The sequence below is a fragment of the Marmota marmota genome, unplaced genomic scaffold (genome assembly GCF_001458135.2).
Source record: "Marmota marmota marmota unplaced genomic scaffold, marMar, whole genome shotgun sequence".
NCBI lineage: Eukaryota > Metazoa > Chordata > Mammalia > Rodentia > Sciuridae > Marmota > Marmota marmota.
Genome location: NW_026000078.1, coordinates 6,774,464 through 6,800,597, shown reverse-complemented (window position 1 = coordinate 6,800,597; position 26,134 = coordinate 6,774,464). Strand labels below are relative to the sequence as shown.

The 26,134-nt window shown below is 37.1% G+C and overlaps 1 protein-coding gene across 4 annotated transcripts in view; it reads left to right on the top strand.

Annotated features, from left to right (window-relative positions):
* Window positions 1-25,049, top strand: part of Vav3 (vav guanine nucleotide exchange factor 3) — a 348,664-nt gene extending 323,615 nt beyond the window's left edge. For 2 of the 4 annotated variants that reach the window (XM_015502627.2, XM_048814633.1), the window contains 3 exons: window positions 2,881-3,010; window positions 22,039-22,190; window positions 22,809-25,049. In XM_015502627.2, coding sequence (XP_015358113.1) covers window positions 2,881-3,010; window positions 22,039-22,190; window positions 22,809-22,850 — 324 coding nt within the window. In that variant the 3' untranslated portion in view covers window positions 22,851-25,049. The other 2 variants (XM_048814637.1, XM_048814635.1) reach the window with 2 other exon arrangements.
* Window positions 25,050-26,134: the final 1,085 nt, after the last annotated feature.

Here is a 26,134-nt window from a genome sequence, read left to right as displayed (position 1 = left end):
CCTAAATGAATTTCTGTATCCAGATTACAAGGCATTAATTTTGTTCTAATTTTCATGTATGCCAGACCATCCATGTCCAAATGCTGTTTATAAACCATCTCCATTGCCTGTTTCCTTGGTAATTGCAATGACTGGCTCTTATTATTTTTTCAGAGAGACTTGAATTGTTGACACTGCTGTGTCAGTGTGAGATAAGGGAAGCTTAGCGATTTCTTTTGTTTAGTGTTGCCTTATTTACTTGTTGTACCTGAAGGTCAATGACTGCAAAAGCAGGGGTGGATTAGACTAAAATACAGAAAGCATAAAGGCATAGATTGGAGAAGATCCATGGTGGCACTACTTAATTCTGCTCAGAGACATGTAGGAAGATTTACCCTCATAAGACTGTGAAAATGGAACGAAAATATCTTCTATGCTTAATGAAGTGTTAAAGAGTGTCTTGAAGCTTACTAAGCTGCATGACCCCAAGCCTTGGAAAAGTCATTTTTTTCTTCTGTAAAGTTTGGAGGGAGGGAGGAGTATTAAATGATTACCAAATCCCTTTTTAAGTATAATAATTCTATAGTTCCTAGCCAACTTTTTATGAACATTAGTTAATAGTAATTCATAACAAAATACATAGAATTCATATCACTGTCAATGAGATCAAATGGTAGTTCAAAGCTATTGTCTTATTATTCTTTTCAGGTTTATTTTCATAATGCCAATATTTGACTCAATCTAAAGACTAAGAGAGCACCTCTCTGGTATCATTTGCATAAGCAACATAATATATAGAAGTACTATTCTTCGAGAGATCTTTTTTAAAAGACAAATTATTCTTTGTCTTTAAAAAATTTATAGAAATATTCATCACTAAGTTGAATTTAATTCCTGATTTAGCCTTAGCAAACTGCATTAAAAATCACCACAATACAAATGCCATATTCTGATGGTTGGAAGTATTTTGAAGATACAGACTAGTCTCTGTTGCTTTGTTTCTTTTTCTCTATCTTTAAAGATTAGTCAGATTCCACATTTCTTTTTTTCATCAAGCACACTCATTATCTGGGCCAAAGAAAGGAAGAAGGTTAAAGAAGTTAAGAAAGTTATCATGTGCATTAGACCCTAGCATCTGAGAAAGCAAAGTTTGTGGCACATTATGGACTCTTAACAAATACCACTTCCCTTTGCTTCCCCACTTTTTGATTTTTATATTTACATTTGCCGTGTACTATTTGCTAATAATGTGATGTAGTTAAAAGCTCAAACTTCGGAGACAGACACCAGTTTTGTGACCTTACACAAATCAGTTAGCCTCTCTGAAATATGAGCCTCAGTGGGGATGAGGCCCACCTCATAAGGTTCTTGAGTGAAGATTACAAGGGAGCCTGTGAGGGCCTGGCTCATGGGATAGTGGCAGCTGTTATAATTATCCACATGTATCAGGCACTGTATGTATTTTTCCTTATAGCCTGTGAAATGGTTTGTTATCTCCATTTTATAGGAATAAGGATTGAAAAAAGTCTCCATTTACTTTATCCAGTGCTTTTTCTTTATGAAGGTGTTTGTTTGTTTGTTTTTTACTTTATCACCTTGGTGTGTCTCTCAGCCTGGCTCTTCCATTTATGTCTGTTGAAATTTTACTTGGTCTTCAGTTTAATCTAAGGTGTCTCCATCCTGAAGCCTTCTCTCATCCTCCCCATTGGACACACCACAGGAAGTTCTCTCTGTGCCTTTGAGTTCCCACAATCCTTCCATTTTCCCTCTAGGAAGAGACTCCTAGAGAGGGGAGCCTTGTCTTTATAATCTCTGTGACCCCTGATACTCCCAGCACAGAGAAGCCCACAACATACCTGAGTTTAGTCATAAGTAATAAATCACTGGTGATTCTCTCCTTCTTCTTTTGGGTGTTTTTTGGCCTAATTGATTTGTTTTAGGAACTTTGAACATAACTGCTGAATGGAATTATTGAGTCAATCAACAGTGTGATTTTTTTAGAAGAAATGAGATTCTTTTCCACTAATTTTTAAAGGTGCTATAATACAAGCACCAAATAATTAGGTTAAGAGTGAATTTGCTTTTATTTTCATTTTATATATTTGTAAAAAGCTTTATAATACTCATCTAATGATAAGGTACATTTCCCATTATGAATTCAATTTTGGTTTATATTAGAGGGATTAAGATTTGTGCAGAATTTATGAAACCAACATGTAAAAAGAAATTTCCTGAAGTTTTAGTCTGAAAAATGGGTGATTATGACATTGGAATTAGATATATTTAAGGCAAATTATTCATAAATGAAAATTGGACAAACTATATTATTCACCCCTGTGAGTATACTAGGTGATATATAGAGCTAAGATGGGTACCAACACTTTGTTATAAACCAGAAACACTGTCGTAGCATTTTTGCATTATCAACTTTTGTTTACCATGGAAAAATACATTTAGTGTCAAGTGTGTTTTTTGCCATGTTGAAAGAAAACGCAGGAAACTAGAAAATGCTATATATTAAGCAAGCAGCTGTTCCTTTTATTTTTATTTAGAAAGGCAAGTATTTCATGAATAAGAACAATAATTACTACTCTGAAATGGAGGTTTGGTATGGTTTCTTTTCATTTACCACATCTGACTGAAGATTAACAAGATATTCTATATCCATGAAGAACAATAGAGGCTAAGTCTTATGATAAGTGTCCTGAGTAACAAGGACAACTCCCAGGTAGGTTTGTGTACATCCAGACAGTGGCAAAAGATCATCATTCACTCACTTGTCCATATATATGGAGAACTTAGCATTAAATTGATCATCCTTATATAATTATGTGTTCAGGAGTTTGTGTGTTTGAGAACAAATGCATCTTTATAAAAAATAAATCTTTGATTCGTTTCCAGGAACTTGTGGAGTACTACAAGCATCATTCTCTTAAAGAAGGGTTCAGAACCTTAGATACGACTCTACAGTTTCCATACAAGGAGCCAGAACATTCAGCTGGACAGAGGGGTAATAGAGCAGGCAACAGCTGTGAGTATTATAATTGAGAATACGATTTGCTGTCACTTAAGGGTTGGAGGCAAAATAGCATTAAACATCTTCATTCCAAACTTTGAAATATAACCAATTAATATGCTAATGCAATGAGCAAGGACTTTTTTCTGGAGCTAAGCAGAATCAGAGGGACCAACAGGTTTATATACATGTCTAGTTTTAGGTCCTTGTGCCAAATTCAAAATTATGTTTGCATTAAAATAGCCAAAATGTAAGGGTATGTTAATGTGTAAAGTTTTATACTATTCTCTTTTATATTAGCCAGACTTTTTAATTTACACTTAATGTTGGTGGCCATACTGGTGTTTGAGGAATAGTATTTAATAAAACTGGTTTACAGCTCTCCCCATCAGCCTAGTATCTACTGTGTGCTTATGGTCCCATTTCAAAGACTACCTTCAGGAGTTTGAAATGGCTAGTATATTTTGTTGGCTGGCAGTATTTCTAAAACTGCATTTCAGCTACTACTTTCAGAATGAGCATCTGCCACAACTAACTACAAAAGATTAGCATGCAAACAGAAACCTGTCATGTTTTAAACGTGAGACCCTGACAAAACTTTTCCCCCTCACTGTTTAATGTGACATAATCTTCCTGGAGATAGATATGGCATGTAAAGAGAACTTTGTGATGAAAAATGTGGAGAAGAAAGTGTGCTTTCCTGCCCTTATTTTGATATGGTTTTTTTTTAAAAAAAAATCTGTTTTAAGGGAAAAATGAAAACAATTTTATTACTCTTAGAATCTTTAGCCTAAGCAAAACTGGAAGTTCTAGGGGTACTTGAAAACAGAATTTGCAGCTGTTTAACATAATTTTAACTTTATTTTTTCCCCTAAAAGCAGACACTAAAAGGGAAACAGGTATACTCAGGGTTCCAACAATGTCAGTAAAATTTCATACACTTCAATATAAGTAAATATGCAAGTAATTTGTCACATCAGCTGACAGGCTTTTTCTTATTTGAATAGCTCAATAGCTGTTTTCCCTGCAGTGATCAGCAACACATGCCCAACACTAAACAGTGAAAGTAGTAAGAACACACTTTATATTGAAACTTTAAATACCTTTAAAATTTTATCTATTTTTTAGCCCAATATGACTCAACTTATCTTAGATCATCATACAGTCTATAACTTTTACTCATTGAAAAATGGAAGTTTCCCCTAAAGAAAACAGCTTTTCTACAAATTTCCTTGAAGTCTGTCAAGGTTCTGACTTCTCCCTGCTGCATAAAAGAGAATTTTCCATGTTTTTTTTTTCCCTTTGCCTTTCTAGCAGCAGACATAATACAACTCACAGAGGAGGTCAGTTTCACCCAGTCCTGTCTGAGTTGTTCACTCAGTTCTAGAGCCCCAGGGGTGAGAGGTGGGCAACCAGGGAGGACTTATTAGTCTTAGGAAGGCTGTTAACCTGTGTCTGTCTGGTCCACTGCAGGCCCTTTGTCAGAGCTTGGCACATGCTTAGGATCAGAGAATGTTGTCCAGCAATGATGTTGCCTAACTTCATAATTTTGTCTTTAGTGTTTAATGGGAGTATTTAGTACTCAAACTTGTTTAGCATCCAGGAAAGGAATTACAGACTGTATTGTTCTTTTTTATTTTTAACCATAGCCAAAAGAATAAATTTGAATATCCATACTAGCTTACAGAGCCATTTTCCAAAAATGAGTTATGAGTTCAAACACCTGTACCCTATCTTTTCAGCAACTTAAACCGCTAAAACACTTTTTTGATTAAGAAAGGAAGGCAAGCCACTCATTTAAAATTTAATGTAAGTTAAATATAAAACTATTGATGAATAAAACCAAATATAATCCAAAAGGTCATTAGAGAGACTGACAAATAAAATACCTTACACAGACAAGGCATTGTTCTGGTCCTGGGATATAGCAGTTAAAAAGTAGAAGTCCTTGCCTTTAAGATGGGGCTTAGCTTTTGATGGGGAAACTCAGGAAAGTCTGGGTTAGGGGAATTAGATTTTTTTCTTTTTATCATAAGAAGTAATTCACTTCAGGTGTACATGCCTATAATCCTAGCAGCTCAGGAGGCTGAGGCAGGATCACAAGTTCAAAGCCAGCTTCAGCAACTTAGTGAGGCCCTCAGAAACTCAGCAAGACCCTGTCTCAGAATAAACATTTAAAAAAGGGTTGGGGATGTGGCTTAGTAGTTAAGTGCCCCTGAGTTCAATCCCTGGTAATATTAAAAAAAAAGTGGAGTGATTCAAGAAGATATCACTCCTTCACTACTCCTGAAAGAAATGAAGGCATAAACTAGTCAGCAACAATAATGCATAGTTAAATCTCCAAGATTATTCATTCATGAACATAAAACAAAATTATAATTTTGGATTAAACTCATGATACTATCCCAATTTTTTATTTATTTTATAATCACTCTATGTTAAATGGGAAGATCACTAAGATGATCCTGAGGATTCAATGAGGTATTTCATGTGGAGCATTTAGCATAGTGCCCATACATGGTATACACCCCATAGAAGTTATCACTGACTCTACCACCTACTTCTGCCACTACTGTTACTCAACCTTCTGATGCATTATGTGCTTCTGTGCATTTCTAAGGCTTGCATAAATTTACAAATTGTAATTCTTGGAACAATTTACTTCTTTACTTTTACGATTTTAAACAATATGCCTTACTCACTTTATACCAAGTCTTGATTCAGGGTTAACCTTTAATGCAAACACTACTTATGTTTTCATGCTTGTTGTGCCAGGAGGTGGCAAGGAGAAAATGTTACAATTTCTGTATAGAAAGACTATGCAGGCTATCTTTATAGTGTTTACCTATTATTTTATCTTTAAGTCATATAATCATCTTGGAAAAGAAGTCTCAGGGCAATATAGAGTCTATTTACTTCTGAGTTGGTCAAGATTAGCATTTTTTGAAACAATTTTTGATGTAAAATTAGATATTTTGATGGAACTACCTTATACACATGAAAAATAACATGTAAATAGATATTGATTAGAATTAAACAAGCATCTAGGGTACTGACAAGGAGTATAGCATTTCTAGGTTAGCAGCCTATTATAGGCTGACTGTATCCCAGGATGATAGGATGTTTTTCTTGACCTTTGGAATGACTTAAGAGTATTTCCAAAAGTGAAGAAGAAAACAAAGATGGAACCCAGTGACCTTCTGTACTTCCCTAGATTCTATAGTGGCTCCACAGAAGATATTCTATGAATTTTTGGAAGAAGTTTGTTATTTTCGAAAAGAGTCCTAGCAAATCTGCTTAGATTGCTTTAGGTGAATGTATAGGGCTTATATATTCAAAGGACAATATATTGACATTTGCCTTTCTTGCTCTACAATGAACACTTAATTATTTTCAGGTCTGCTTTTAAGTATCTACCTGCCTGATCTTAGGCAAGTCAGTTAGCCAGTTGGGCCTTAGGTTTCCTATCCAATAAATGAGGAATGAAATTAGAGATTTTATTATGTTCTTTGACAAATTTACTTCTAAATGGTTCCTTTCTTCATATGCACAAGAAAAGAAGGTAATGTATAATATTAATAGACCATTAGAGAAGGAAAAGTTGCACACTTAGCTATTTTGTGACCCAAAAGCACATCTTAACTATTTCCCCAAGTTTATATTTATGCAAAAGTAATTGGTTCTCAGAGCAGACTTATATAATTTAAAAATTGCTATCATTATATTTATATAATATCAAAATACCTTTAATAAAAACTTACTAATTATAAAAGGAAAAATACTAACACCTTAACCAGGTGATCAAAATTGACATCGACAGTAATAGGACAAATAAATTTCATATACTTCTTAAAAGAACACCATCTTTTGGGTGGTATTCCTGCTTCCCAAATGCATAATTTGTATCTAATCATGAGGAAGTGGCCAAATGGAAATTGAATGACATTTACAAATAACTGTATTCTTCAAAAATGTCAAGGTCATTAAAGGCAAAGAATGACAAACTATTTCACATTAAAGAGATATAACAACTTACATGTAACACGTAATATCTGGATTGAATTATGGTGGAAAAAATTATAACACATTTATAAGCATACTTATATTTGCACACACATATATAACTATAAAGGACAGGAGTGAGACAATGAGCAGAATTTATGTAAATTCTGTGAAGTAACTACTTTATCAGTGCAATTTTCTTCTTTTGATAATTGGACTGTGGTTATATAAGAGAAGAGAATGTCTTTGTTTTTAAGAAACACATTGAAGTATTTAGCAGTAAATGGAATTATGTCTGCAATTTATGCTCAAATGGGTCAGAAAAAAAACAGATTGATAAAGCAAACATTATAAGATGTTAACATTTGGAGAGTATGCATGAAATTTACAGAAACTCTATTGGCTATATTCTTCCTCCTTTATGTCTGAATTATTTCAGAATGAAAAAGGTTTATATGTGGAGATGATCCTATCTGCTGGCTGTATCTTAAAAATTGGAAGAAAGTGGAAGTGTCCTCCTTTTCACTGGCTCCAGGTGCAGGGGAATTTTGTCACTGATTTAGGAACATGTAGAATAACAGCATGTGCTGAGTGGATCCTATTTCAAGGATTCTGTCCCTCACCATGACCTTATTGCACTTGCTTATGCGTTCACTCATTCCTTTATCCAACAAATAGAATTTAACATTTACCATGTGCCAGGCTCTATGATGGATGCTGGAATTATAATAGTGAATGAGATAGACAATCTGGGGAATAGCAACAGACATAAAACAGAAGACTTATATATAACCTCAGATTTTGATAAGCCTAGTAGAGATGAAGCACAAGTCAGAGTATGACAGAAGAGCCCATTTAACCTGAGGGGTCAGAGAAAGACTTTGAAGAATGTCATTCAGGCTAAACATAATGATCTAGAAGGGTGTCAGGGTGCAGGGGTGGGCAATAGGGGAAACTTCACAGTGAAGTAGCCTGTGCAAAGGTTCTAAAGCAGGGAAAAATATATATATATGGAATTTGAGAAGGAGTCAATGTTTTGGGAACATCATGAATGGATTCTGATATTTCTGGTGGGAATTTTCTCAAGTTTTATAAGCAGCAAGTAACAAGAACTGAGATAGATTGTTTTAAAAGATCTCTGGTTTCTCCAAGGAGTGGATAAGAGGGAAAGGCATGAGGAGAAAGGGAATGAATTAGCAGCTTACTGAAGAAATTTGTGAGAAGTTTGCAGGTAGTTTGGACAAGAATTGAGAGTGACAGTGGAGGAGAACAGTGGGCAGACACGAATACATTCTAGAAGTTGAATTGATTGGATAAAGGAGTTGAAGTAGAATAATTTTTTTTTAAATTTTTATGTGGTACTGAGAATAGAATCCAGTGCCTCACATGTTCAAGGCAAGCACTCTGCCACTGATCCACAGTCCCAGCTCCTCTCAACTGTACTTTGCACAGTGCCTTGAATATTATAGGTGCCCAGAAGGTGCTAAGTAAGTGAGGTCAGAACCTAAGGACAGAACCTAAGGCAAGCATTGGAGTGCTAAGTGCAGTTAAAATACAGGAAGATGAGTGGATTTGAAAACAAATGGAGATCAGCATGTTCCTTTTGGTGTGATGCCAAACATTATAGCACTTCTTCAAAAATCAACAAAGGTTTCCTTGAGATCATACAAATAAATGACTTTGCAAAAAGACAGAGCCAGAGCCTGGCCTGCCTTTTCCTGAGTGTCTCTCTTCTTCTACTCATCAGCTATTAGTCTGTTAGCCGTGGACAAAAGGCTTATGCTTCATTTTTTATCATTGTTTTTAATAGAAACTTGGGCTTGGAGAATTTGTGTCATTCATATTTATTTTATCTAAATACAACAATATTAAAATACAATATCCAGAATATAATATTCTTATTCCTGATAATTCCTGACACATCCTAATAGTTCCTTAACCACTCTGTATTATTATGTATTGCTATTTATTATTTCTTTCATTCAAGCTCCTAAAATATACACTTAATTTGGTTTTAGCTTTTAGTTACTTTAATTAAACATTTTGATGTTAATGTATCCTTATTTTTTAATCTTGTTGTCTTAGCCTCAGTCTTAGGTCATTTTTTCCTTGGTCATTTGATTTTGATTTGATCTAATTTTATTCTGGTAACTTAAATGTTAGTTTTAAACTTATTGTATTAGTTTCCTAGGATCACCATAGAAACTATCACAGAGTGCTTTATAAAAAAGAAACTTTTTGTCTCACAGTTCTGGAGGCCAGAAGTTCAAAATCAAAGTGTGGGCAGGCCTTCCTTCTGAAGGCCACAAGGGAGAATCCACACCATGTCTCTTCCCTACCCTCTGGGGAGCTGCCGGCAATCCTAGGTATTGGGTATATAGACACATGAGTCTCTGCCTGGTCTTTACCTGAACTTTCTATATCTTCCCTTCTCTTAGAAAGGTACTTGGCATTACATTTAGGGCCTCCTGTAAGCAGGATGATTTGATCTTGTGATCTTTAAATTCAACCTAGACCCTTTTCTCAAATAAGGCCATATGCACAGACTCTGAATAGAAATATCCTTATGAGGTGGGGGTGCTGTCACACACAACACAGTCTCATAGTGTTGTGTTTTAGCTTCTCTAAAAGTTTCCACCCCCATTTTAATTTTTCTCTTTTTAATGAAATTATGAGAGGACTTGGCATTGTTTGGGCAACTCTCGATGGGAGTCACAAGAGCAATAGTGCCTTAAATACATGAGGTATTTTAGTGGGTCACTTCTTTCCCCACAGTGAAATACGTTGTCTTCTAGGGAAGAAGCACTTGGAGCCGGTTCAGGTTTCCAAGCAATGCCTACAAAGCCATTTGTCTGAAACACTGCCTTATACATATGATAAATAATAAGAGAACCTAATGGTCTCATCTGGTGGCGCAATCTGATAATTAGCAGGACATAATATTTTTCAAACCTCTGTTCCATACATTAGTATGGAGTATTCCATGAGCTTCCATTTCCTCAAGAATCACCATGAAAAAGGTCTCCTTTGTTAAACAAATATACAAAAATTGTTGTTTGTCTGATATTTTCCTTCTGGGAAAGTGACATTTTCCCTTGTTTATTTGATCATACAACATTGCCTCATAGTAATATGCTCATAGTATACACCTGAAGAGTCAGTAGGTGTGGAGTACTCAGAACAGCATCTGGCATGCAGAAAGAGTTATATGCCTGGATTCCTGCAATTACTATCATGGCTCCTGCCACCTCTTCCACGTACCCCCAACTGTGGCCCTGAGTGAGACATTATATTAGTCTCATCTGACAATTTCTACTGTATTTATGAAGTCATCCTGCTTTCCCTTGGTGCTTGGGTTTCCATTCCTGTTGCTTGGGCTTCGACTCTTCTCTTCTGATATGCACAGTCATCTAGAGGCTAAGTTAATTACAACATTTTTGTTATTTTTATGTTCTTTCCCCTCAATGTGCTTGTAATGGCCACAAAACTTTCAGTACTTGGACAGCTGATCAACTAAAGCTGTACATCTTCATTATTAGATCATGCTGGACAACCCTGCCCCCCCCTCCCCCCCGCGTGCCCTGCTTTTATTTACTTACCTTGAGAGTTTTACTGGCTATTATAAAGCATTTTTATCCTGAGCCTCATGGCTTTAAAAATCAGTAACCAGTATTGCAGGATCCCTTCAGAATATGACTTACCAATATGAATTCTACAGATTTAGATAACCTCATCCAGAACCATTTTTTAAATATTTCATAGCTCAAGAAGTAGTATTTGTGTTCTTAGCATTTCTTATCTTTTATACTGTCCATTCTCAGAAACCTTATATTCTTCCTTAAAAACTGGTCTCAGTGTAGTTAGTGTGTGTGTAATGTTCCCCAATTGACTACAATGCCCTCTTATGACAGTCCCGAGACTAGGACTTGCTTTTTTCCCCACTCTACATCAAAAAGAATTCTCAGTTTTCTTCTTAAAAAATGTGACCAGGCTCCAAGCTTTGAAGGTCCATGCTGAGACCTCTTTTTTCCTGATATGTATCACTGATGTGCTAATTCCCTTCTGAATTCCCAATCTGCTTTAGGAAGCAAGTCTGCAGCTCTCCTCTGTTCCTCTTGGTGTTGAGAAGCTGAGTACAGACCCAGCTGTGGCTTCCTTTTATCCATTCACCCCTTCAACCATTGTTTTGTCCATTGAGCTACTTGTGCACACACACTGTAGCACATACACCCCTGACATGAAGCATAGCACAGCCTGATGCCTCAACAGGAAGTGGAAATGCTGAGGCTTCTGCTGTTACCTCCACACCTTATTCTTTCCAGCCTTCTTAGCCCTGGTGGAGGCTTTTGCAAACACATGCCTTTTACAACCTTTTTAAAAGGTCATCCTCACTCTTTGCTTGAACACTCAGGTGACCTCATGTCTGTCACCACTCAAAAAGTGTTCAGTTGGGCTGAGGTGTGGCTCAGTGGTAGAGCACTCGCCTAGCACATGTGAGGCTCTGGGTTCGATCCTCAGCACCACATAAAAAAATAAATAAAGATATTGTGTCCAACTACAACTAAAAAAAAAAAAAGAAAGAAAAAGAAAATAACGAAACCTATCTTTCAAAAAAAAAGTGTGTTCAGTTATTTTTTGAACATGATTTTTTTTTTTGTCCTATATTGGTCCTGAAATTTGGCTTACTGTGGCTACTTAACCATAGTTCAAAATGAATACACTACATTCTCACCCTACCCAGATAACTTCAAAATATACTATGAAATAAAATATATTAAAAAGAAATTTGCTTTTCTGCGCCATGGTGAACTGTCATCAGATATGCTCTTTTCCACACTATTTGTTTCTTCCCTTTCCCTCCCTTATCCTCTCCTTTCCTTCCTATTATTTAATCCCTTATCATATAAATGATTGTCAAATCTCTCACCATCCTGGCCACACTTCTATGGATACACTCCAATTTGTTAGAACTGAGCCCCAAAATTTCAATATTGCATAACTTGTTGGCTCAAACTTTTCCCTATTCAAAACTCAATCTTTCCCAGTTAATTTCCCCCTTTCCCTTATCTTTCTTCCTCAAAGGACACAGTTTCACACACTTGAATTAACCAAACAATTTCCTCATCTCTTTAGTTATTACATGCTCACAAATAACTCCCTCCAGAGATCCCTACATTCACCATTCAACAGATCTTTATCAAGAGCCTACATTAGACTAAGTACTATTCAAATTGCTAAGGATACATGGCAGTAAATGGAGCACACTTAATTCCCTGCCTTAGCTAGGTGAGGTAGTTCACACCTGTAATTCCAGTGATTTGGGAGGCTGAGGCAGAAGGGATACAAGTTCAAGGCCAGCCTCAGCAACTTAGTGAGATCCTTTTCTCAAAAAATAAAAAAGGACTCTGGATGTAGCCCAGTGTTCCCGGGTTCAATTCCAAGTACCCCCACCCCCCAAAAAAGATAGAAAAAATATCTTCAAAAAATATTCCTTGTCCTTGTGGAACCTATGTTCTAGTGGGAAAGGCAGATAATAAATTAAAAAATAATTATATAGTGTTAGAAATTGAGAAATGATCTGGAAAACTTACAAGACAATGCCGCTCAGGTGTGAGAAAGATGGTTGTACCTTAGTGTTGTGCCTGGTCTCGTTGAGTAATTTAAGTGATGAGTGAAGCTGGAGGCTCATTTTCCTTCTTTTTGACTGTGTAGCAGAGAGCTGGTTCAGCAGTTCTCCAGTCACCTGTTGAATAGGCTGATACCAGCTACCAGCTCCAGTGAGTGCCCCTTTCTAACCTGCCCACTTGTATGACCAGGGAGCTTCTGTTGTTACAAGCTCACATACATTCCTCATTCCCTACCAGTATGTAGAGCCAGCTGCTGAGACTTGAACTGCTATGCGTGCACACCATTCGTGTCCAATCTAAAAAGTAGGACAGTGAGAGTCTCTGGGGTTGTGTGCACTCTCTGACTCCTCTGCTTGCCTGTCATCCACCTTGTAAAACCCTGTTTTCTGCCTGCATCACAGGGCACAAGTGATATGTGTCCATGACTTTTACAGAATGTCAGGGCAGGCCCCGTCATGAAGGTTGCTTGGACCAATATATAGCCATTTAGGTGATAGCTTTTGAAGGTGACTCAACTGGATGTCATGACACATCAGATGGGAGGTATCATAGTAAGAAAAGACCCAAGGATGACTCTCAAGTTTTAGGCAGGAGCAAGTGGAAGATTGAAGGGTTTTGTTATATTTTTAGGGCTACAGCAGATTCTAGTGTCTAGTCACAGCATTCTTGATTCAAAATGAATTATTTTCCTATCTCTAATGTCTGTATGTGTTTGTCTCCCCACTAATTTGTAAGCTCCTCTGAAGTCAGAGGTCCTCCTTATTTGTTATATCTCCTTTACTAACTTAGCACAATCCTGCTCCCTTAGTAATTTAATAAATGGTAGTTTTTATTTTTAAAGAATATGGATTTAGAATCAGTTTCACATCTTGACAAACTTTATGCCTACAAACAATCTGAAATCCCAAAGTGATGTCAAATGATGTAATTTTCCAAAACAATAGGAAAGACTGTACTTATTTTATTTTCCTAATAGCTTTATATGTTTGTACTGTGTAGCGTTGAATACCAAGTACTGTTTATTTTTTCCTAGTATCCTACACATAACTTTTACTTGCTATGTTTAATTTTGCATTAATAGACATTTTTTCCATTTACCAGATGTCAGCCCTCTATTAAGTGAAACCAATCTGAATTATTCCTATTTTTAGTGATAACATATAAAATATACAATAAACACTAAACAAGGGAGTCTTAGTTTGTTTTATTTGGGAGAGTTAAAGGAGAAGATATTTGATACTATGTCTGTGAATGTTGCTGGGAGTTTAAAAAGAAGACATGCCTGAGCTCTAAATAAAATCAGGGTAAGGATCACAATTTTAAATTAAACATTCATTAAATTCTCAGCATGTTTTCTGCTGTTAGGCCATCTGTAGACAGTCTTGGCAAAAAGAACCTCCTGGCCTGTTCATCAAAGCATCTCACACAGGAGCACAGGTCTTCAGGAAGAAAGCTAGACACTGCAGGGCAGCCAATGCAGGAGGTCACCGTGCTGATAATACCACTGGTCCAGTTGCCTGATAGCCTTGCTAACTGCTTTTTGTTACCTAAATGAGTGTGAACGCATATGCTTGCTACATCTAAAAACTGAATATTGGATCATGTCTAAACTAACAGCAAATAATTAGTGAATGCTTAAACTGAAGTTCTCTGATACACATAATGGATAATTGTTATTTCAAAAATACTTTAACATTTGATAACCAATATCTTAAGGAAGAATGTTGATCGACCATGTATTAGACAAAGGGGAACGAAGAAGATAGTGGAATGAATCTGACATAGATTTCCCATGGAGGCGTATGGATACACCACAGTGAATCTCAACATTGTGTACATCCACAAGACTAGGATCCTAATCAGAATAAGATGTATTCCATGCTTGTATAAATATATCAAAATAGATTCCACTGTCATGTAAAACTAAAAAGAACAAATAAAAATTTTAAATATTAAAAATTTTTAAAATAGGTCAGATCTGGAAAAAAAAAAAGAGTGTTGTTTGAGCCCAGCCTCTTCTCTGTACAAATTTCAAATATTACTGAAAATTGAGCATATTTTCATTTGCTCGTGAACATTAGTACCTTATCAAGGCAGATCATAATACTTTAAAGCAATTCTTGGTTAGCCTTGACTATGGAAATACAGGCATGAGAGATCATGACTACTATGTTTTTATTCTACTGCTAACCTATTCTTTTTTTCATTCACTTGACATACTTCTGTATTCTGTGACTTTTTCTTCTTGGTCAAATCTTAGAACTGAATAATATCCACTAATGATTTGCCAATCAGTTATGGCTATGCTGATGACTTCTATTCTGTGTTTATTTAACAGATAACTTCTATTCCCACTAGAGAATGTTAGTACTTTAGGTTTTGTTTGTTTAACTTGGAAAGTTGATAAATACTATTTGTGCTCTTAATAGCTCCTAATTGAAACATTAAGCCACTAAATGATGAGCCACTCAATTGATAATAATACTCTCTTTGAACATTAGCCCAGTTGACAACCAGGTGTCACACATATGTGGAATCACCAGAGCCCTGCTTCCAGGGTCTCTCTGAGCTGGGTTCTTACCCCCTCTGTGCTAATATGAAAGTGTTTGAAGATGGAGGGAAATTAGACTCTTAACTGAAGCATGCAGTTTGCCAATGACTACTTCAATCAAAAAGGGCTCGATATTAATTTAATATTATCTACATGGGTATTGATACAGATAAGAGTTAGTGTCTCAAGAAGTTTCCAAAATAACGTAGTGCACAAGCAGGGAGGTTACCTGTAATACTAGGCAGTGAATGAAGAGTCCAGAAGATGACAACCACCTAAGTATTCCCACTTGAATGTCATTGTTCCTGGGCTCTTCCTAATTCTATTCCAAGACATGCACCTACCAATGATCCTTTTTATAAAAATATTTTTTAGTTGTAGATGGACAGAATACCTTTATTTTATTTATTTTTATGTGGTGCTGAGTACAGAAACCAGTGCCTCACACATACTAGCCAAGCATTCCACCACTAAGCTACAACTACAGTCCTATCCTACCAATAATTCTTGTGTTAGATGTGAACCTGGTGAAGTAGGAGAAGTTTGATGAAGGGACTGCACATCTGCATATCTGTGTAGAGACAGGTGGATATATTCTCAGTATAGATATAAATATATTTTACAAGTTAAAACAATTGCAAGTTAATGTTATCAAATGCTGTATTCTGATATTGTTTATGTCTAGATTTAAATCCATACTTTCCTAGGGAAACATGTTATCTTTTATTCTTGTTTCAGTAGGTGCCAGATATTCAAATAATATTTTTCCATCTCTAGGGAATTAAGGACCCAAAGGCAGTGAAAATTGACGTATAGGAAGAGTGTCAACAGTAAGTCATGCTACACGTGTAGAAAAGTAGAAAGCATCCCTACCAATCCTTAAAATGTTTGGCTGACAGCTATACGCTGGGTGGCAGGAGAAACCGATTAACCTTTTACTCCTAGGAAGATTCCTCAGGCATGTAGTGTGGTTAATGCTGTGAGACATACAGTATTTAATAGCTGTTCAGCATCTCTGAAAAAATTATAGTTATTGTAGGAATATCACTGATAGATTATGGCTCTCAGGAAGCCTGGGGAATAAAACCTGAATATATTTCACATACTTTCCTTTGTGTTTTGCCAGCCTTTGTTGGAAGTTTTATTGAGCAGTTAAGTGAGCAAAAGATGAGCTAAATGAACAGGGGGAGGAGACATAAGGAACTTGCAAAATTAAATACCCTGCTGAGATTCCTGTCCATTCTGCAACTTTGGTTGCTTAGCACCGGTCCCCATCCTGCGGGGGTTGTAGAAGCATATAAGAACTGACCCCTGCCTTCCACAACCAACATCTAATTGGTGATACAAACTGGAGTACATGCAGTCATTAAATAATAGAACCCAGAAGTGCAATGGTACAAATGCCTAACAGATATCTAGGAAAGGACAGAGAGGGGACATATATGGTCTCAATTGGTCAGAAAGGCTCAGGGAGGTACCAGAGCTGGGCTTTTGAGAAAGGGGGAAGTTAAGGTTAGCTAAGACCAGGGACAGGAGCCTATATTCCAAAATACGGAGAAATTCTGGGTTGGAAATATAGCTAAGGGCTTCAAGGGGGAGTAAGAAGCAGATCTAAGTGAAAGGAATTCCTGTTTGAAAACTGTAGCAGATTTGTTTAGAAAGGCAGTAGGAGCCAGATTATGAATTGTTGTGGAATTCAGGTCAAGAGTTTAAATTTCATAATTTAGTAAATGGAATGAGAGAAGTTCCATTTTGGGTAAGTATCTGGGAGGCTGAATTTAGAACAGATGGAAAGAAAGTCAAAAACAAAAAGACCACTTGAGGGGCTTTTGTCTGAGGTTAGAATTAATGGGGGCACTGAGAATTAGTGAAGGATTAAAAGGTAGAAGGCACTTGACTTAGTCCACAGCGAGAGCAAGGGTGGTTCAAAAGAGTGCAGGGGAGTCATTTAATGGAGTCATTGAAGGAGGGAAGAAAAAAAAATGGGAGGTTGAGTTAGACTCCAAGGAAGAAGGTGATGAGTTTTGTTTCAGACATGTTGAATCCAGGAAAATGGCTCTACTTCATGCAATACCTTGAAAACATTGAAAGTCACAGACTGGAATTTAGAGGAGATTCAGAAGGCATATCCAAGAATCTGTTTCACTCATTGGGGGAAAAGAAATGTTTTAATGAAGCCCACAGAGGTGCAGAAGCTAACTACTATTTAGTTGAAATTATAATATTTTCAATCAGATTTAAGAATGTTTGAATTCTAGATACTTGACATGAATGCACATAATTATAAGAGTCTTAGAGACAAGGGTAGCACTCTCATATTATGTTATTGAAACAGATATTCAAGTCCTTCAGTGAAGCAATAACCATATTCAGGAAAGTTAGATAGTTTAAGATTATAGACAGGTTATCTATCTAATTTATCTACCTATTGTTGAGATTATTTAAATTACACCTAATTGTGCTTCTATTGATTTCTCTTTTTTCCCTTTTAGAGATAACTTATCTCTTCTTATATTTCAGACTGTAGTTTTAAATTACCTTCATTAGAAAATTTGGAGAAATATAGTCTTTTTTTATTTCTTTATGAATGAAGTAGTCCCAGAGAGGGAATCAAGGATGACACTTAGAGAACACTCCAAAGAGAAAGATTCTCATACCTGCCAGAGTAATGTGTTGAATGCAGGCCTCTGTCTTATGTTCTCACAGACATGAGATAGGAATATTGACCCCAGATTTTCTGCCAATAATGGAGTAAGGTGTGTGCTATTTATTAGAAATGGCATCCTCTCTGTCTCTAGCAGTGGGTGTATCATAGTCTCAAGAAAGTGAAAAGATATCAGTTCTACTGCATAGCCATCATTGGGCATTTTATAAAATTACTTGTGATGGTATATATACCAACACACTTATATGTTTTAAAGTATAGGACATGCAAATGGAATAGAAAAGAATCTTGATACATCGGGGCAAGTACAAAGTGAACTTGTGAGACCATTCACAAGAAATGTGTGTCATGAATGTGTCCCTGTACATGTGAAAGCTTCAAGATCTGTGATTCTAAAAGCAACTGAACTCTCCCCCAGTTCCCATGGCTAGTCTGTTTGGCAGGGATCTGCTAATCCCTTCAATAGGTTACTGCTATTAGGGATTCTGAGAACCCCTTTTTGACAAGAAACTTAGTTCTTAGAGAATTTTGTGACTCTCAAAGTCAAGCCATTTCCTGAAAAGAGGCAGAAGATTTTATAAACTCATTCCCCAGTTTTTTTTGGCATTTGTTTAGCCCACTTTTACCTCATCTTTGGTTATAGAAAACTTTTTGTAACAGTTTAGATTAGGTCTAGGTACACATGACAGGAAGACAAAACAATCAGCTTGAACGGGATAGATAGTTTCTCTTTCCTGTAAAAACCTAGTGGTAGTCAGCCCAGGCAGGAGAGAAGGGCAGGTCGTCTCTGTTCCAGGAACTCTTGAGTAACTCAGGTTCTTTCAAGCATGTGCTCTGTTAGCCTGAAAGAGAGGCTTTCCTTTTCATAGACCAAGATGATAGCTTTCACATGCCACATAGCAGAATGGAATATATTACTAAAAAGAAGGGTGCATTTCTGCTGTCTTTAAAGATCCTGGAAGCTACCTTCTAATACTTCTGCATCTATCTCATTGACCAGGAACTTGGCCATACAGATGTACCAAACTGCAGGGAGACTGGGAAATGCAATCTTCTGCTGGGTGAACATAGTTGAACTGAGTAATCTATTATATGGAAGAGGGAAGAATGAATATTGTGAGGAAGCTTATAACCCTTGCCTTCCTTGTCCATGGTAATGGCACCTGGCATTAGCAGTTGTCTGTGGAGGTACCTGCAACAGAAGAGAAGGTGCAGACAGAGTAGGGCAGCATCAGTTAAGAGGATGGACTCTGGGGGTCACACTGCCTGGGTTTGAATCTGGATTTGCTCAGATACAAAGGGAAAATAGTATTAATATCTTTCTCCTAGAGCTATTGTAGTGATTAAATGAAATACTGAATATATTGAGCATGATATCTAAAACTTGATAAACATTTGATAAAGGCTGTTAGCTCTTATTATTAAGAGTGTAAAGTAAAAAGTTTTGAGCATCCAAATGCATAAAACTTTTCTGTACATTTTTTATAATTGGGAGGATATAAGTACTTTATTTGCCAGATATGGTAAAATTCAGGGTGGTTATCATTTCTAATTGCATTTTTCTTCTTTTGAAAATAACCTGAGATGTGCATGCTTGATTGTGAGTTGAGGGTGGTTCCTAATAAATTGGGTGGTTTTCTTAATTTTCGATGGGTTCTGCATATTTCATTGACACTACTAATTCACACTAGTATTGATGTGAAATACATTTTATATCAAGAATTTATGGGATCCCCTTCCTACTGTTGTAACAAAGTGGAAATTGTGCACCACATCAAAATGAGAAGGCTGTCCTTGTGACCAACCTTGTATGGATGAAGTTCAATGGTGGCAACGTGGAATTGGTTTGCAGTGTTTGCCTGTTAAAGGATAGACCACTCTGAATGGAATTCCTGTGAATCAAAATGTCAAAATGTGAAAGTCTGACTTGTTCTTCATTCAGAAACAGTGAGAGTAGAGCAATGGGTGAAAACGCAGCTTGATATTGCAACTTGGATGTGATAATTATCTTATGATTACAAACAACAAAATAGTTGTGTTGAGTTTTTTTTTTAACCAATTCCTAAATATTCTTTTGCTTCTCTCTTTTTCTTTCTTTCTCTAAGCCCCCTCTTTGTTCTGTGGCTTTTCTTTTGTAACTCCTCCAGACTACAGCTTTGTTCCCCCTTCTTCCACTCCTTTCTGGTCAGGTACTGCTTTACTGCTTTTATATGTCTCTCCAGCTTGCTTCTGTTTGCAAATAAAATATTTTGACTTCTGTGTATGGCTTCTCATATAGATACATCTCCTCACAGACAGTCCCTAGAGTTCCATTACCACCATGCACTTTACTCTTCTCTGTCATAAAGTCATTGTTTGTCATGACATTTCACTTCTCTGTTTTTTGCGTGTGTGCTCATGCCATATATTTCAATGAGACATTTTATAATGTGTCTGTGGGTAGTGGTGGGAGAGGGATGGGAACTAGAAGTATAAAGGGAGATGAAGTATTCTGCAAAACCATTAATATTTTTTTGAGGTCTAGAAACTTTGGGTGAGAAAAGACAGTGCTTATGTATTTCCACAAAGAAAATAAAAAGAACCCAAATCGTAATTTTACTTTCAAATAGAAGTATAAAATTCAGTGTATATTGCTTGAAAGTATGCCTATCAATCCTACATCTCTTAGTTTCTGCCCAGGCATTTTGGCCTTGATTTCTGTCATTAGCTAGAGAGTTTAATGGCTACAACATTATAGCTAAGTAAAATATGTTGTCTTACAGGTTTTAAAAAAATTAGCCTGTAAGTCCCAATAGAATCATAGAGTTTTGAAATAGAAAGACCTTAAAAGTCATCTAGTACAAACCTTTCATTTTATAGATGAGAAAAATGTGGCCTAGAGGGGTTAAGATGCCTGTGCAAGGTCACACAGTTAAGTTGATGATTGGGTTTTTCCATCACAGGGGTGTTTTTATGTGCACTGACTCTAAGAGTAGTGCCCCGGCAATGGGACAGTTTTCAGTAAGAAAACCATTAAAATGGTTTGTGTCCTGAACAGTAAAATAAAATGACCCATTTTTACTCCCTTTACAGTTCTGAAATCTACAGCATTGCCGTTCATTTATCTTTTGATCGACACCTGGAGACTAAAAACATTTCTGTCATTACAAAGCCACAACTAATAGGCCAGAGATCCCTGTCGCTAAGTGGGCACACTCTTCCAGGGCAACATGGGTCATAGCTGTGGCTGCCTGGGGACTGGGAACTGTTAAACACACAGGTGGATGGAGCTTCCCAGTCTTTCTCTTACACTGAAGCTCCTTCACCATTTAAGATTTATAAAGTCCCACCAATCTCAAATGAGTGATTCTCAGAATCACTGAACATATAATTAAAAACAGTTTATGAGCCCAAAGAACAACAGGTGGAGAAGTTGATATAAAACTTGTTATGAAACTCTAGAGACTCCAACCATGCGGAGCTTGAATGGACTTTTCCGTTCAGAGAAAGGAGGGCTCAAAAATATTAAATCAAACAAAAAAAATCTCTGAATACAGGAGTTGAATTCCTGGACAACTTATTTTTGATTAGACATTTTAGTTAAAGGTTTCTTTAAGGCAGTATTTGTGTTCTTTCAATGAAACTTCTTTCACACTCTCACATAAATTATATACAAAACAGTAACTAGGTTTATCCCCAAAGAGTCTTAACATAAAAAGTTTGGTTAGGAGGGCAAATGCTATTTAATTAGAAGTAATGACATCAATTTGACAGACTTTCATGAGAGTGAAAAATTTAGTTATTTGAGAATTAGTTAAAGTAGATGCTAGACAAAACACATAGCTTGACCTTAGAGGTTCTAGTTAGAAATAGACAACTGTGCCACCATAGCAGCTTTTTGCAAAAGTTTCTTTTATTTCATTTTTCAGATAGTAACTCAAGATACTAGCTAGTTTTATTTTTTTTCCAAAAATTAGTTTTTAAAAATTCAAAGAATGTGAAAGCAGAACAATGATTGAAACTTATGAAAGGCATTCGCCCACGGCTGATTGAATTGAAACAGCCACTGTGCTGTTTCAAGCTCTTGTCTGCCACCACCACTGGCTGTGATGAAGTCACAGCTGTGCTTTTGGTGGCATCAGTCACACTCTTCTGATTGGGTTCTTATGGCTGCTCACCCACCCCATGTCCACTCTGACTCCCATTATTTCCTTTGCAGTACTAAGTCCGAAAGTGCTAGGCATCGCCATCGCTCGGTATGACTTCTGTGCAAGAGATATGCGAGAACTCTCCTTGTTGAAAGGAGATGTGGTGAAGATTTACACAAAGATGAGTGCAAATGGCTGGTGGAGAGGAGAAGTGAATGGCAGGGTGAGTTGTGGCTCTCAAGTGCTTGTGCCCTTGACTGAAGTGGACCAGTGGGAGGCATGATGGGCATCCATCGTGGCGCAGCCTTCATGCCACCCACCGCTGGTTTAGAGACCAGTGTCATGCCTTACTGAAAACGTGTTGCATAAATACCATAGTGACATCAAGAAAGTTCATGGCAGCAAGCTTCTTGTTTGGGGAAGAGCTGAGGAGTATTTTAGTTCTTTTCAGAACCTCAGCCACAGAGCCTGTGCTTTATGTGGAGTGTCAGATATCGATAAGAGCTGCAGATCCCAATTGGAAAGAATGGGACATGGTACTGTCTTTACACCCAGTTCTACAGCAGAAATAGGAGTCATTATGTACTTGAGACTGTGTTACACTTAATTTACATATTTTTGTGTGTGCTAAGGGATTCTAACTCATTGTTGAAGCTTACTTTATTCCTCTGTTTTTAATCACTCAATCTATTAGGCTTCTAAGAACAGTTAAACCCATTGTCTTTACCTATAGTGGGCATAAAACCCCAGTCTAATTGGGGTATTATGAAAATGAAGGGCTGTTTGTAGAATCCTTTGAAATGCCAGATGCAACATCATGTTGGTTGCTTTTCTTTTTTAGGTGGGATGGTTTCCATCCACATATGTGGAAGAGGATGAATAAATTCCAATCCAGCACTGGACCCTGGACCAGAATTCTCAGAGAAGGGATAAACAGAAGCCTGCACAGCATTATGAATTAACTGAAGTGTTTAAAAAGCTGAATTTCTGGCTGTTCAATATCCTCCCTCCTTCTCCCCTCCTAAGTCTTAATGCTGGGATTTCTAAAGATGTTTGGTACTGACAGATTAATGGTTTGCCTAGAGCTGTGCAAGAAACAGCCTGCCAGTCTGTCATTGTCAGGAGCCAGGGCAAAGCCAAAAGCTTTTCTTTCTAAAAAGAGTCCTGCAAACATATTGGTTCAGGTTTCTCTTTACTTCATTGGGTCAGACACCATTAAATGCCCACCATTAGTAAATGCCTAATGCATATTTACTTCATTCTCACCTTCCATTCACCAGGGTTTATGATGGCACAAAGAAGCAGAATTTCAATTTTGCTTTTCTCAGCACGAAGAAAAATTAGACTTCTGCCATTTGGGTAGGATCCAGCCTACTGGAAAGGTCCAGAATTACTTGTCTTAAATTGCCCAACAAGTGACTCATTGCCCAGCAAACACTTTTACCCCCAGATGTTACTCATGATAAACATATGAGGCAAATGCTCTGGTTTGCATCATAAGGAATATATTCCAGAAGGGTTTTAATTATTCATTTGATGTCTTGATTATATTTGCAGACGTCTTTGTAAAAAGTGGGGGGAAAGCACATGAAAGAGAGTGTCTTCATATTAAATCTTCACAGCCTTCACGACTTCATAGGGTTATTTTGGTAGTACTTGACTTGATGAAATAATCTTGGCTGGGCATATTATGAATAGTTGCCAATAGTCTGAGTAAGGTGGCATTGTTTACAGAAACAGACCAAGGGCTATAATATATAGTAAATCATTTCGTAGCAGCAGTATCGATAACATATGCCTTTTTCTTCCCCTCTTGGAAAGACCTGGAACATATCTGCTGATTCCCACATTTTCTTAGAGCAGCACAAACCACTCTAAGACTACTTTCTTTTCTACCATAGCACAAACTACTTTGTTGAGGATTTTGGAAGGAAAGTACACCTGGGTCCTTCATGCATTTCTGGGACAGAAGGAAGCTCACTGAGCTTCTACGGCCTTCCCATCTGCAGGCATTTCTGGACATGTACTGACTGGTGGGAAGATGAGTTTTGAAGGGGATTTATTTTAGCAGGCCTGCACTTCTTTTTTATGTGAGGGGTCTAAATATGTTCTTCCTGGGATGCACAGAGTCCCCAGTTGAGGCAATTAAGACACTAACTTGGCCCTTTCCTGATGAAATACTTCCTCCATAGTAGAAATCACGTTCTGACAAGATTTGGAGAGTGTTTCCTGTTTGGGGGAAAAATTTGTTTTCAAGCATTATAACTTCACAGAGCTGAACTAGGAACGTTGAGTTTTGAAATTTTGGATCCTCTCTGAAATGAAGTAACTATAGCTTGCCTTCTCCCCCAATCCACTAGGTGCCAGAACATGATATTCACTGGACACATCCCCATCTAGAGACCCTCATGGGCTAGGTCTTCTCATCTAGGATAGACTCAAGACCTTTACCTCAGAATTATGTAAACTGTGATTGTGTTTTAGAAAAATTATCATTTGCTAAAACCAGTTAAGTTTTTGTATATGTGTAAACTATCATGAAAATGTATTTTACAAAATGTTCTGTATAGTGAAGTTACACTGCCAAGGTGCACTCTTGGAGTGGATTTCTTCTCTATAAAGTCTTACCTGTGACTCTTGTCTAGGGAATGTTATGTCTGTTACTGTCAGCCAAATGTTATTATGGAGAGCACAGTGTCACACAAATTGAAATGCTCCTGTGTACAGTGTTGTAGCATGTGTTGTTTATTTCAGTCAGTAGACTCCGCTTTTACAAATGGTGTGTGGTCTTCCTGTTGCATTTCATTGGACTGGGGGTTTCAGAGCAGAGGATATTAAAGCCCCTTTTCATGACATTACTGATTACAACTTTATCTTTGTTTAATACTTTGTATTGGAAACTTTAAATGCTGCAGATTTGTGTAGATTTCTAATACCAAAGACAGAAGTAAGTGTTTTCCATATACTTTGTCTTGCCTGTATGCAGCCCTTGTGTAATATGGTGAATTAGAGTGGTATTTTACTTTGTAATATTTTGTAAATATGTCAATACAATAAATAGTTACTACTTGAATTAAATTGATTTCTTGAGGGTTGGAGACTCTTTCCATTGAATAATGACATTACTCACATATGCCAATTTCATAATTAACATGGGAATACAAGCCCTAATTTTGGTTGGGTTTAGCTCAAGATTGCCACCTAAATTGTGAGTTAACTGAAAGATAAACTCAGTCATTGCCAATAGCATCTATCTATAGTTATGATATGCCACCACTGTTCTGAGGGCTGTCGTTTGGTACACTTACAATGACCTCAGAAGGTATAACCTATAACATCTCCATTTTCATATGAGGAAACAGGTACACAGCTGAGGTCACACAGCTGTTAAATGTCAGAGCTGGGTTTCAACCTGGAGCCCAAATAACCAGTACCCTATCCTGCATGCTTAATACAGCAAGAGAGAGATTAGCTATTTTTTAGCTTACATAGCCACAAGGAAACTATTTGATAATAGTGATTTAAACAATTGAGGATCAGTAGAACTAAGGACTATTACACTATTCCTACCCCTAAAAGAAAACCCCAGACAGATATTTCCTGAAGATACCAGCCTCATAAATTGAGCCCCTTCCCCCTTTTTTTAGTATTTGTTTTTTAGTTATAGTTGGACACAATATCTTTTTTTTTTTTTAATGTGGTGCTGAAGATCGAACCCAGTGCCTCACGCATGCTAGGCAAGCTCTCTACCTCTTTGCCACAACCCAACCCCCCTCCCCCATCCCCACTTTCGATTCAGTATTTGTAATAGGAAATTATGACAACAGCCAGAGGACTGGGGACCTGCTTCCTGGGCTAAGGCCTGCAGGCTGCCCATCTCAGGAAGGAGGTGGGTACACATTCCTTCTAAGGATCAGAAAGAAAGACCCATTCCATTGTAGTTTCTGCTTGAAATTACCCTCACGCTATCCTCAGAAAATCCCCTCTCTGTTCATTCTGATATGATTTGCCATACAGCCCTTCTTTTATTTGAGGAGCTAATTCCATTGGTGTCTTTATCACTTTCACATATTAACATCTCTGTGACTTCTAGACTTTGGATTGGATCACCATCCACACCACTGCCCATTGTGCTTGGAACAGTCCCTCTCTACTTGTCCATTAACA